At 36.6% G+C, this 13,625-nt stretch overlaps 1 protein-coding gene across 1 annotated transcript in view; it reads left to right on the top strand.

The window, feature by feature from the left end:
- The first annotated feature begins 7,577 nt into the window (after positions 1 to 7,577).
- The window catches only part of ESCO2 (establishment of sister chromatid cohesion N-acetyltransferase 2), a 31,531-nt gene continuing 25,483 nt past the window's right edge, over positions 7,578 to 13,625 (top strand). Inside the window, exons 1-3 of the mRNA XM_007938732.1 lie at positions 7,578 to 7,630; positions 8,414 to 9,260; positions 11,157 to 11,250. Coding sequence (XP_007936923.1) covers positions 7,578 to 7,630; positions 8,414 to 9,260; positions 11,157 to 11,250 — 994 coding nt within the window. The remainder of the gene's footprint in view (positions 7,631 to 8,413; positions 9,261 to 11,156; positions 11,251 to 13,625) is intronic.

Below are 13,625 nucleotides of genomic sequence, written 5' to 3'. Positions count from 1 at the left end.
CTTTCTCCTCCACCACTCTTAAGAACACACCAACAGCACCATACTTGCATAGCTAGTGACATATCTCCTGTCATGTGCAGAGAAACAAAACACATCTTTAGATTGAGATGGACCACATCCTTGTATTTCTATCATATTAAACCCCACCTGTCAGGTACAAGCATTAGTCCAAGGAATTATAAAGACACATCAAAGGACAGAAAATGAATGCACAAGTTTTTATTGCATCTCTCTCATGGAGATCTGTGAAGGGCCACCAACAAATATCATACAACAAACAAATGAAATTCCTGCTGTCTTGTAAGTATGATTTATTTTGACTGTCTCAGAGTTGAACAACATAATTACATGTTCCAAATAATTTTTTACTTATTAATTTTCAAATATAAATTATGTTAATGTCCAAATTCAAATGAATGTAAGTTTTATTTTCCAATTATTCAAATTCACTTACTATGGGAGAACCAAATTTTAAATGAAATAGCAACAATAAGTGGAGTACAAAAGCAAAAGCTTGCAGAAGATAAAAAGGATTTGTGAATTGCTAAAGACAATTCCAAAATTGACTTCCTTTCTAAAATGTAATGAATCAGAAGAGATTTTTCTGTTGAATGATCAAGTTTCAGTACCACTACTGCTGAAATTACTAATAACAATACAAATATAACAGAATTTGTTCCAAATTTGGCATCCATTCCTTCCCATAGTAAAAAAATTAATAATGTTGTAGAAAGTGAAACTATTTCAGAATCTGAAATTCTTGCATCTATAGATCTTATAAATAACAGAAATACAGATCCTGCTTTGTGGAATAGTTATTCTTCTAATGACACAAATTATTGGATCAAAAGAGGGCCAAGTAAGTGATTGTTGGCATCACAGTGGACAATTTGAAAATTCATGTCACAAATTTCTAGATGGTAAACAAACAAGATTCTGAAGCCAGAATTTATTTCTAGGATGCAAACCTAATGGTGAAAATTTTAAGAGGGAGTGACTACTGTATTCTCCATTAAATTTGGCTGTGTATATTGTTTCGTTTGCAAACTGTTCAGTCCTAAATCATTTAATTCTCAATTTGCTATGATGAAGTTAGCCATTGGCACAACTTAAATATGATTAATAAATATGAAAGCAGTACAGTATATGTTACATATACATACACATATACATACATATATATATACATATAATACATATTTTTTCATACATACATACATATACATATACAGTACATGTTGTCCTATTTAAATGAAGACATGGTTTTGCCTTAACTCATGAACCAGAAACACAAATTAATGAAGAACTTCAGTATTGGAAAGCTATTTTGCAATGCATTGTTAGTGTCATTTTAACAATCGCTGAACATGAACTGTCTTTTCAAGGAAGAAATGAAGTGTTTGGGTCCCCCCAAAGTGGAAATTTGGGGGGTTTACTTGAACTTGTTGCTGAGTGTGATCTATTTTTCTTGGTCACATATCAAAATATGGTAACACAGGAAAAGGCAACCCATGTATATGTCCAAAACACCTGTGGAAAAATAAGAAATTTAGTAAGTGATAAAGTGCAATCAACTATTTTTCAATGAAATAAGTATATCTCGATATTTCAGTTTTCTGTAGATTCCATTCCTGATCTTTCTCATACAGATCAGTTAAGTATTGTTTTAAGATATGTATCTCCAACAAATGGAAAACCTGTTGGGTTATTGCAAAAAGGACAAGGAGGCCACATGTTCTGACCTCCTCTAATCCCACAAGAGGAAGACAGAATCACCATCAATAGCCCAAGGCCTATTCCTGCGAGGCCAGACATGCTGCCTCCTTCCAGTCCTTTCTCCAACCGTTCCCCCCAAAGCACCCACCACCTCTCTCCTGGGTTCAATAATTCACTGCAGTGGCCACACAGAGCTCACAGATTATGGGGTTTATTAGGGAAGCACCAGGCTACAATGTGAGTTCAGGAAAAATGCTCAGTCTCTCTCCCAGTCCACTGTCCCTCAGCCAACAGTCTCTCACAGACTCTTTCCCAGCAGTGCTGGTCCCTCGGTGTCTCATTCAGCAATGCGTGTCTCTTGCATCTCTTCCCAGCAGCATGTGTCTCAGGAGTGCATGTCTCTTTCAGCAGCACGTCTTCCTCAACCAGCAGTCAGAGAGAGTTCTGCCTCTAGGAGGCCTCCTTTTGAGCTTGGCAGAGTGGCCACACCAACCAATCATAACAATAGAATTCTAAGCACCTGAGAGTGAGCCTCCCATAACATTGCGTTGTGCCATGCCCAACAGAAATAACCCAGGTGGATAACATTTACAATCAGGAGCTCCTCAGTTGCTCATAGCAAATCCCACCTTGGAGTTTACAAAGACTTATGGGTAGAAAAGCCCCACAAAGTAATTTACTACACTGCAGTTATTTATCACATATACTAGCTTAAAAAGTCATACTGGTGAAGAAATTCCAAATCAAGTACTTCACTATTTTTGTGAAATGTGCAAAACTGATTTTTCTATGTGCAGAGGCCAGTCCTATGACAATGCTGCCAGTATGTCAGGATGTTATAAAGATATGCAACAGAAAAGTTTAGAACATATGAATATACCATTTTCACACCGTGTGTTGTGTACTCACTCTTGTAGGACATAGCACAGTAGATTATTGTCCAGAAATAATTCATATTTTTTCTACTGGTCAGTTACTGTACACATTTTTGCTGCCTCTACTCACTGATGGGCAGTTCTCAAAACATATTTAGGCAATGATCTAATATTAAAATGCCTTTCTAATACACGTTGGGAAGCGCACGCTGTAGCAATGAGTGTAGTCCTGAAATCATACACTCCAATTCTAGGTGCCTTAGAAAATATTGCTGAAGCCCAGACACAAAAAGGACATACCAAAAGGGAAGCTGAAAGCATCAACAACAAAATGCAAATACTAGAGTGTGTATTTATGTTGATTTTATGAAATAAGATATTGCAATATTTTCATGAGATGAGTCAAGCTCTCTAAGACTCAGAAGTAAATTTAAAGACATGCACCAATCATTAAAAGAGTATACCTGGTGAAGAATGCATGAAGTCATCCAAGAAAATAGTGCAGGTTTATATTGATGATTTAAATACAAACCTTTACAGTGAAGTGCAACAATTTCATTCTTACATGAGACCAAGGTTTACAAATTCAGGAAAGACAATTTTACTCATGTAGTCATGTATGATTCTATAATAAAAGACAAAATACAATGGATATTTCCCAATGTTGAAATTGTTTTACGAATATTCCTAACTTTAATGATCACACACTGCACAACAAAATGCACATTTTCATCCCTAAAGAGACTGAGAAACCCTCAAGATACAACAATGATCCCCAAAACACTCAGCTGATTATCCTTATTATGCATGGAAGGAGATATTGTTCACAATAGTGCTGAAATGAGAGCAAAGAATAGAAAAATATTTTTAATTATAGCATGCTAGAGATGACTCAAAATGAGAACAGCTACAAACATCCTTTAATAATCAGAACATGGAATGAATCTCGGAAAATTAGAAAGTGTCGAAAATGAAATGGAATATTTGAAGAGTGATATCCTAGGCGTTAGTGAACTGAAATGAACTGGTATTGGCCATTTTGAATTGGACAATCATATGGTCTCCTATGCCAGAAATGACAAATTTTAAGAGGTATGATGTCATATTCATTGTCAAAAAGAACATTTCAAGATCTATTCTGAAGTAAAATGTGGTCAGTATGATAGATAATATCTGTACACCTCAGCTACAAGGAAGACCAGTTTATACTACTACACATTTACATACCAACCACTAATGCCAAAGATGAAGAAACTGAAGACTTTTTACCAACTTCTGCAGTCTGAAATTGATCAAACATGAAATTAAGATGCATTGATAATTACTAGTGATTTCAGAATGCAAAAGGAGGGAGCTCTGGTGGTGTAGTGCCTAAGGCATCCGACTGCTAACCAGGAGGCTGGTGGTTCAAACTCACCAGCCATTCCTCGGAAGGAAGGTTAGGCAATCTACTTCCATAGTGATACTGTCTCAGAAACCCAAGGAGGGATCTCTACGAGTCGGATCTGATTCTATGGCAGTGGGCTTGGGCTCGGAATGCAAAAATTGGAAATGAAAAAGGGTCAATAGTTGCAAAATACAGCCTTGGTGATAAAAATGACACTGGCAATTGCATGACAGAATTTTGCAAAACTAATGACCTATTTATTGGAAATACCTTTTTTTCAACAACATAAATGGTAACTATATATGTGGACCTCACCAGATGGAATACAAAGAAATCCAATTGTTGTTGTTGTTTGCCATCGAGTCAGACCTGACTCATAGTGACCCCTCCTTGGGTTTCCAAGGCAGTATCACTACAGAAGTAGATTGCCCACGCCCAAACTTCCTTCCGAGGAGTGGCTGGTGGGTTTGAACCGCCAGCCTTCTGGTTAGCAGTCAAGTGCCTTAGGCACTGTGCTATCAAATTGACTACATTTGTGGAAAGAGACTGTGGTGTAGTAAATTACCTGGTATGGCTTTTCTAGCCATAAGTCTTTGTAAACTCTGTGGTGGAATTTGCTGTGAGCAGCTGAGGAGCTCCTGATTGTAAAAGTTATCCACCTGGTGTATTTCTGTCGATAATGGCACAAAGCAATGTTCTGGGAAGTTCGCTCTCTCTCAGGTGCTTAGAATTCTGATGTTATGATTGGTTAGTTTAGCCACTCTGCCAGGCTCAAAAGGCCTCCTAGAGGCAGAAAAAGTCCCTCTGACTGCTGGCTGAGAAACACTTGCTGCTAAGCGACCTAGAGACACACACTGCTGGGAGAGAGACTGTTGGCTGAGAGACGGTGGACTGAGAGAGAGTGAGTGTACTTCCTGAACTTGAATTGTAGCCTGGTGCTTCCCTAATAAACACCGTAATCTGTGAGTTCTGTGTGGCCACTGCAGCAAATTATCAAACCTAGCAGAGAAGTGGTGGGTGTTGTGGGAGGAACGGTTGGTGCAAGGGCTGGAGGGAGGCAGTATATCAAGCCTCGCGGGAATAGACCTTGGGCTACTTACGGTGATTCTTTCTCTTGTGGGGTTAGAGGAGGTCAGAAGATGCGGCCTCCTTGCCCCTTTAGCAGAGACCATGGAAAATCTCGGTATCATCCATCAAGAGTAGACCGTCAACTGCTCACATGCAAGTTTAAGTTAAAGCTGAAGAAAAAACAAGTCCATGAGAGCCAAAGTGTGACCTTGAGCATATATCACCTGAATTTAGAGATCAAGGATAGATTTGATGCATTGAACACTCAACTTTATAGATTCTCCTACTGTACTATGCACATGGTCATCAAGAGTCTCAATTGACTTGCCAGAAACTGGTTGCTGGTTAATGTTCCCATAGCACTTAGTTTTGACCTGGTTATGGTCTCTTCATTCTGTAGCTCATGAAGTTGAATGCATCACTTATAATTAATTTAGAACTAAAAAGATGGCAGAGACCACACCAGGTTTTAGTGGCACAAATTAACAATAACTAATAACCAAATGAGTGTTTTAGGAAACTTTTGGTTTTACAACGCAAGAACCTATGACCTGTAAATAAGAATTGTATTTGAGGCCCTCAGTTTATACTCTGTAAAATGGGAATAATAATACAGACCTCATAGAGTGTGGTGAGAAGTAAATGAAATAAAATGTGAAATGTGTAAGAATGCCTGGCATTAAATTTAATTTCAAAAATAGAAAAAATGAAGTAGAAAACAAAAGGATTGCTAATAATGTTGTTGTTGTTAAGTGCCGTAGAGTCGTTTCCGACTCATAGCGACCCCATGCACAGCAGAACGAAACACTGCCCGATCCCCCGCCAGCCCCACAATCCCTGCTGTACTTGAGCCCATCACCGCAGCCACCCTGTCAATCCATCTCGTTGAAGGCCTCCCCCTCTTTCGTCGACCCTCCACCCTACCAAGCATGACATCCTTCTCCAGGGAATGGTCCCTTCTTACAACATGACCAAAATAGGTGAGACGAAGTCTGGCCATTCTTGCTTCCAAGGAAGCTAATAATAAGAACAATTAAACTAATAAGTTCCAACTGTGGAAAATAAATGCATCGAAAATCTTGGAGACACTATTTTACAAAAACTTATAGCAAATGACACCAGAAAGGACCTAGAGATCAGCAGTGCGCCTCTATATTCTGCCCTAAACTACACTTCCCCAAATGCACCGTAACAAACCTCCGGAAATGGAACCTGGTGCCGCCGCAGGGGACTGTGTGGAAGGCGTGGTTTCCCTGAGAAAAGGGCGTTTTTCCTTGCAAGGGCGGGAGAATCTTGGGGACAGCCTCCCGGGTAGGCGGGCGAAGGACTAGTGAGCTACCAATCCGTGAGCCAGTCCCTGGAAGCGCTGAGACGCGGCGAATAGGAACGCAGCGACTTCAGGCACGACTGGCGCGCAATAATTTGAATACACTTAGTGAAAGACTGGCTCGGCTGAGAGAAGTCGCGCGACTGTAAGGAGCAGGTAACTACTGCTGAGGGTTGAGGATGGGGTTGGAAGCCTGTGGAAAATGCAAGTTCTGTGGGACTAAGGAGGTGAATGTTAAGGAACGAGCTCTTGCACTGGCCTTGACGGACCAACGGGCTCGAAACCACCCACACATTTTCTACGCTGCCCGGTCACCTAATTTCTCTTTTTGACCGGAGTTTTGTTTTTCTTTTTTTGCCCTGACAGGGTTCAGAGAGAGAGGTGATTGTCTCTTATACCTGAAAGGTCGTCCCTTAAGCTTCACCGCTGTATTAATTCTCAGAGACCTTGATCTTTTCCATTTGTTCATTTAGTTTTTAATGTCACGATTGTGTAATTTTTCGAAATGTATCTGATCCAAACGAAGAGGAAGGGAATTTACCTTTTTTGAGCAACATACTATGTGCTCGAGAGTGCAAGATAATATTCTCAATTGCTTTGCGAAGTCAGTAATAATAAGGAAGAAAACAAGCGGCTTGCTCAGAGCTCTTCTGAGGAGGATTTTATGTTTCGCCTTTTTCTTAATTTATTTTTTGCTGGAAGCTGGTGAGAGAATTAGAAACGTCTTTGCCTTCACTGAACATATAGGCTGTTGAGGAAGACAGTTTAAACAAACAGGTAAATGTATTAAATGGAGTATTAACGAAGTATAGAGTGGAATGCGAGCATAGAACAAGAGCATCTAACAGTGAGAAGGAGGTGTTTCAAGGACGGCTTCCGAAAAGATTGAGTGTTTGAGCGTGGTGTAAAAAATAGTTCCTCCTTGGTAGGGTCATTTTTCAGCCTCAAACCTGTATTATTCCTGCTTTTATTTTCTGTTATTTGCTACTGTAGTGTAGTATTGTTTCATAACTTCATGCTTTCAATCTTTATTAAAATAATTTACCTTTTTAAGAATGCTTTTCCTGCACCTTTATGGACCATCACCCATCTAGAAACTTTTCGAGACTCTTAAAGTATAATTTTGATCAAGTAATTTTTAGATTCATTTGATGAATTTAGTTATTATAATTGAATTACTGCTTTTAGGAATTCAGTTAAGAAGATGGCAGCTGTTACCCCAAGGAAAAGGAAGCAACATTCTTTTAACTTTGACAGGTGAGTCTCATCCTATGGGTAGAAACCTTTAAAAAAGAAAAATCCACCATCCCTTAAAATTTCAATTCTTCCACTCACATACTCCTTGAAGCTACAGTAATATTCTAGTCTGAAAATACTGAAAGTTTTCATAATGCATTTTTGGTCCTTCTGAAGGGAAACACAGAAAAAGCTGTTTTCTATGGCTAGAAAGTACGTCATATCATTTATTACCCTGAACCTTTCCACTGTCCTGTAATATTTAGTATAGTGTTTTACATACAGTTTATTTTTATCTGTAGACAGTCCTAGAAAGTGTGCATACTCAATACTTACTACATGTCATACCAGAGGTATATGACTCCCAATGGAACAGGCCCCAGGGGATAATTTTATTCCAAAGAATTAATCATTATAGGGGACTTGTTGTAACCCGTTGAACAAAGTATGTGAACTATAATTTGCATATGATCAAGCATTACACATTTTAAAACACACACATTGCATATATATATATATATATATATAAGTATATCAGAGCTTCATTGTAAAGAGTGTTTGCTTCCATGAACATTGGGCTCTTCCTTTTGAAAGATATTTGGATACTTTATTTGGTAAAGACAACTTGAGTCAGTTTACTGTTAAACTAATAGATAATACGTGTATATGTATGTTTTGTGGGGAGGTTTATTGTTTTTAATAAGACCTAATGGTAAAGTTGTTTAGTATTTAGCAGTAGATTGAAGTAATAAATATTGAAGCAAAATAATGATACTTATCAGTGGACTTGATTTCTTGTCATAGCCTATTATCAGACATTCCATCAAAGAAATTAATATTGGACTTTACTGAAAATATATTTCTACCGCCTAATAAAAAGCACATTCTCCAAAGCAGTGATAAAAATGAAGAAAAGATGCGTTGCTTTCAAAAAGACCATTTCATTTCAAGTTCCCTTAATACCACATCGTGTCCAACAACTAGAAAAAATAGATTGCCATCTGCAAATCAAGGTTCACCATTCAAATCTGCTGTGTCCGCAGTATCCTTTTACAACAGAGATAAGTGGTACCTCAATCCTTTGGAGAGAAAGCTGATAAAAGAGAGTAGAGCCACTTGTCTAAAAACTAGTAATGAAGAGAAATCTTTTCCCAGTGTGATGGAAAAACTTCAGGGAAAACCTGTCTGCTCTAAGAAGATGAACAAAAAACCACAGAAGAGTTTAACTGCTAAGCATCAACCAAGTTATAAGTGCATCAAGCCTGTATCAAGGAATTCTAAAAATTCCAAGCAAAAGAGAGTGGCTTATAAGCCAATTGTTGAGAAAGAGAATAATTGTTATTCAGCTGAAAACAATCAGAATGCTCCTCGTGTTCTAAGCCAAAAAATAAAACCACAAGTTACACTCCAGGGGGGAGCAGCATTTTTTGTTAATAGAAAAAAATCCTCCCTTAGAAAATTGTCTCTGGAAAATAAGTCATTACTGGGACTTACTGGAAAGAATAAATCAGAAGTGATTGAAGATTCTGATGTAGAGACTGTCCATGAGAGAAAAACTTTTGAGACAAGGCAAGTTCCTAAGTTCTTGCTACAAGAAGTGAACGTGGAGCTGCTGAGTGCAAGAAGTAAAAACGAAGAGAAATTAATAAAGGTAAAAAAAAAGTTACATATATCACTTTAAAAACTAAGTTGGCTGTATAACAAAACATAAATACTACATAATATAGTTGTCTAAAATTTGATTTTCTTTATAGTCCAGAGGACTGCTTTTACGAAGCCAAATAATTTAGAGTTTAGTCACTATAAAGAGTTTAAACAGTGGAAATATGATACTTTTCTCCCTTTTTTGGCTTAAGGGAGCCTACCAACACTTTGTTGGCATTAAGGTATAGATTTTATTAAATTCCCTCCTAGGTATGCTAATGTCCAGATAAATTTAATACCCTTTATTTGGTAATCAATGTTTTTAGAAAGTTAAAATAAGAAAAATCAGGGAGTTTCCAGAGTGTAAGCATATTTGTTTGTTTTAGCTCTATTGCTTAAAGTAATAGATTATTCTTGTTTAAAGACTATAGAAAGTATAAAATAAATACATATATATATGTATATATATCTAACCATTTCAATGTAATCAATATAAAATGTTATTAATGAGATATTTAACATTTTTTGTATTGTACTCAGTCCTCAAAATCAGGATTTATTTTACAATTTAAGCTTGTCTCAATTTGGATTAGTCAATATTTCAATGTTTCTTCTTCTTGGTCAAGTATTGCCAAATATCTTGATAAATGAGACATGTTCTTATTGGTTATGCCATAACTGTCTAGATTCTAATTCTTCATATTCTTTTCCTACCAACAAAACACTTCTGTATCTTAGTAGAGATGACAGTGACATAAGTATATATGTATATATATTTATTTATCAAAATTCATCAAACTGTATACTTTATATTGTACATTTACCTGTACATACATTTACCTTAATTTAAAAAAAAAAATTAGAGGTACAACCCAAGCTCAAATCAGTTCTCAAGCCAGAAAAATAAATGGGGAAGGGCTTTGTATATCCCTCACCCAACTCTCCTGATTAATATTCTTCGTATCTATTTGATAATGAAGATACAGCCTTGCCACAGTGACATGATGAATTCTCTGCAACAGCCTTTTCTGCCTTATTTTCTAAGGTTCACTTTAAGAGGCTAGGTATGGGGTTCTGTTTAGTTTTTAGTAGTCTAAGGAGCTGGACTTTAGGGTATTTTGAATTTGTGAAACTGAGCTCTATTCACTCTTAAGATTTTGTTAAATACCCACAGCAAAGATTAATCTCTGCTAGCTGTTGTCATGAGGGGATATATACCTTTCTCCAACCCAAAGAGTCTTGGGACATGACAAACAGATGGTCATCCTACTTGTGCAGAGATATTTTTTGGTCTTGAATAGGAGTTTGATTTTACTCGAGGTGGTTTTTTGTTTTTTTCCCCTCAAGCTGCATATTCCCTAAGTCTCACAAAATTATTGGTAGTATGAAATGTGGCATGATTTTTTCTACTTTGCGTTTCCTACTTTCATATTACCGCTCAGAAAGTGGGAGTTAGCAGGTTCTCCACCCACTCAAGAATGTTCTTTTTCCTTTTCTTGGGTGGCCATTCTTAAAGTTTATGACCTAATTTTGTCCCTGTACAGTTTGTTGGCTGCTGGGAAATTTTTTGCCATTTTTACTGCTTTTTTGCTGTAATTTTTTATTATTACGAAAGAGATATTTTATAATCTTCATCCTGCCATCTTTATCAGGAAATATATTTTTGACAGGATGACAAGTTAAGACCTAAATATGAGTAATATGACTTTTCTTTTAGAATGTACATTTAGCATATGCAGAGGTACTTTTACTAAAAACTGTCTGAATATAGATGATTTTAAAGCACATTATGAAATGTAATTCATAATAAATTGGAAATTTTCTTTTAGAAACAGATCTATTGGTATTCATTTACTAAATAAATAAAAGTTATAGATTTACTTTACCTATTCATTATTTTCAGAATTTATCAGGTGGAGTAGTTTCTTCAAGACAGTGTAAACTTGATGAAAATAAGTGTTTAACTTTAGAGGATAATCTCACTGAGAATAAGGCAGGTAAGTAAGAGAAAACTTCTCAAAATGAGCTTTGAAATGTTTGGAAATAGATGTGATGGTTGCACAATATGGTGAATTGTAGTTAGTGTCTCTGAATTGTACCATTAAAATGGTTAAAATAACACATTTTTTTGTTATATGTGTTTTAGGAGCTTTGGTGGTGTAGTCCCTAAGGCATTTGACTGCTAACCAGAAGGCTGGTGGTTCAAACCTACCAGCCACTTCTGGGAAGGAAGACTAGGCAGTCTCCTTCTGTAAAGATACTGTCTCAGAAACCCAAGGAGGGGTCTCTATGAGTTGGATTCGACTGGATTGACAAACTCAAGATGAGTTTAGTTACTTATAATTAAAAACAAAAACCCTGACATCGAGTTGATTCTGACTCATAGCAACCCCCATTGGATTTCCAAGGCGGTAAATCTTTACAGCAGTAGATTGCCCCCTCTTCTTCAGTTAGTTGTCTTCGGGCACTGCACCACCAGAGTCCTTTGTTGTTGTTGTTGTCATGTCCCTTCGAGTTGGACTATGCTACCAGAGTGCCTTCAGAGTCCTTTACTTATGATAATGTGTGTGTTAATATGAAAGTCATGCAATAGTAATATTTTCTGGGTCTTTTTTTCCTAGTATGTTTGCCTGTGGTAAGTATCTTTGTGTTTACCTCTGTGACATTGTTTTCTATGGTAAATGATGCAGTGCATTTAGAAAAGCAGTAGACAAGGAGATCTTAGAGTAGAACTTGAGAAAAATGCTAACACTTAATGGTTCTGGGGCTATGGTCACATTGACGAACATACTGGCTAGGTTTTAGCAATTATGAATAAAGCTGCTGTAAACATTCATGTACAAGCTTTTTTGTGGATATGAGTTTTCAGATCACTTGGGTAAATATTTAGGGATGTGATTGCTGAGTTCTGTGGTAAATTTATCTTTATAAAAACTGCAAACTGTCTTCCAGAGTGACTGCTGTTTTGCATTCCATCTGTTACTTTGCATTCTTGTCAGCATTTGTTGTTGCCAGTTTTTTGGATTTTAGCTGTTCTAACACATCTATAGTGGCATGCCATTATGATTTTAATTTGTATTTCCCTTAGGACAAATGATGCTGAGCATCTTCTCATATGTTGTCTTGCCATCCATGTAGCTTCTTTGGTAAAATGTTTATTCAAATCTTTTGCCCGTGTTTAATTGGATTGTTTGTTTTCTTGTTGCATTTTAAGAGTTCTTTATATGTTCTGCACACAAGTCTTTTATCAGATACGTGTTTGTAAATATTTTCTTCCAATCTGTGGCTTGGATTTTGATTCTCTTAACAATATTTTTAGCAAAGCAAAGTTTTTAAATGTTATAAAGTCCATCTTATTTAATTTGTTCAGTCAGGTATCATGATTTTAGTTGTATCTAAAAACTCATCACTGAGCCTAAGTTCATGCAGATTTTTCTCTTAAATTTTCTTCTAGAAATCTTATGATGTTATGTTTACATTGAGATCTATGATCTTTTTAAGTTTTTGTATAAGGTGTGGGGTATGTGTCTAAGTTCACTCTTTTGCATATGAACCTCTAATTCCAGCACCATTTTCTTAAAAAGACTATCCTTTCTCCATTGGATTACCTTTGCCTTTTTGTCAAAAATCAGTTGATTATATTGTTTGGATCCATTTCTAATCTGTCTGTCCTTTTGCCAATACCATTACTTTATTTTTTTTTTTCTTTTTGTTTTTGCAGTATGAATATATACAACAAAATATATACCAGTTCAACAGTTTTCTACAAGTATAATTCAGTGACATTGATTATATTTTTCAACGATTCTTACTATTCTTTTCCAAATTATTCCACCATCACTGACATAAACTCACTGTCCCCTTAGCAAAACTCCGCCTTTCCCCTTCCCTCCCACCCCTGGTAACTACTAGTACTTTTTGGTTGCTGTATATTTGCTTATTTCATATAAAATTGAGATCATACAGTATTTGTCCTTTTGCAATTAATTAGCATAATGTTTTCAAGGTTCATCTGTGTTGTGGCATACATCAGGACTTCATTTTTCTTTATGGCTGTGTAATATTCTACTGTATATATGTACCACATTTTGTTTATCCATTTATCTGTTGATGGACCTTTCAATTTTTCAATCTTTTGGCTCTTGTGAAAGTGCTGCAAGAACATTGGTGCACAGATTTCTGTTTGTGTTCATGTTTTTACTTCTGGGTATATACATGGGATTAGAATTGCTGAGTCATATAGTAGTTCTATATTCAACTTTCTGAGAAATCAGCAGACTGTTTTCCACAGTGGCTGTACCATTTTACATTCTCACTAACAATGAATGAGTGTTCCAATTTCTCCACAACCTTGCCAACAACAATTGTTTTT

Source organism: Orycteropus afer, unplaced genomic scaffold, assembly GCF_000298275.1.
Source record: "Orycteropus afer afer isolate SDZICR_OR568_19922 unplaced genomic scaffold, OryAfe1.0 scaffold00053, whole genome shotgun sequence".
NCBI lineage: Eukaryota > Metazoa > Chordata > Mammalia > Tubulidentata > Orycteropodidae > Orycteropus > Orycteropus afer.
The sequence above is the reverse complement of the archived record's forward strand: the minus strand, read 5'-3'. Positions and strand labels throughout refer to the sequence as shown.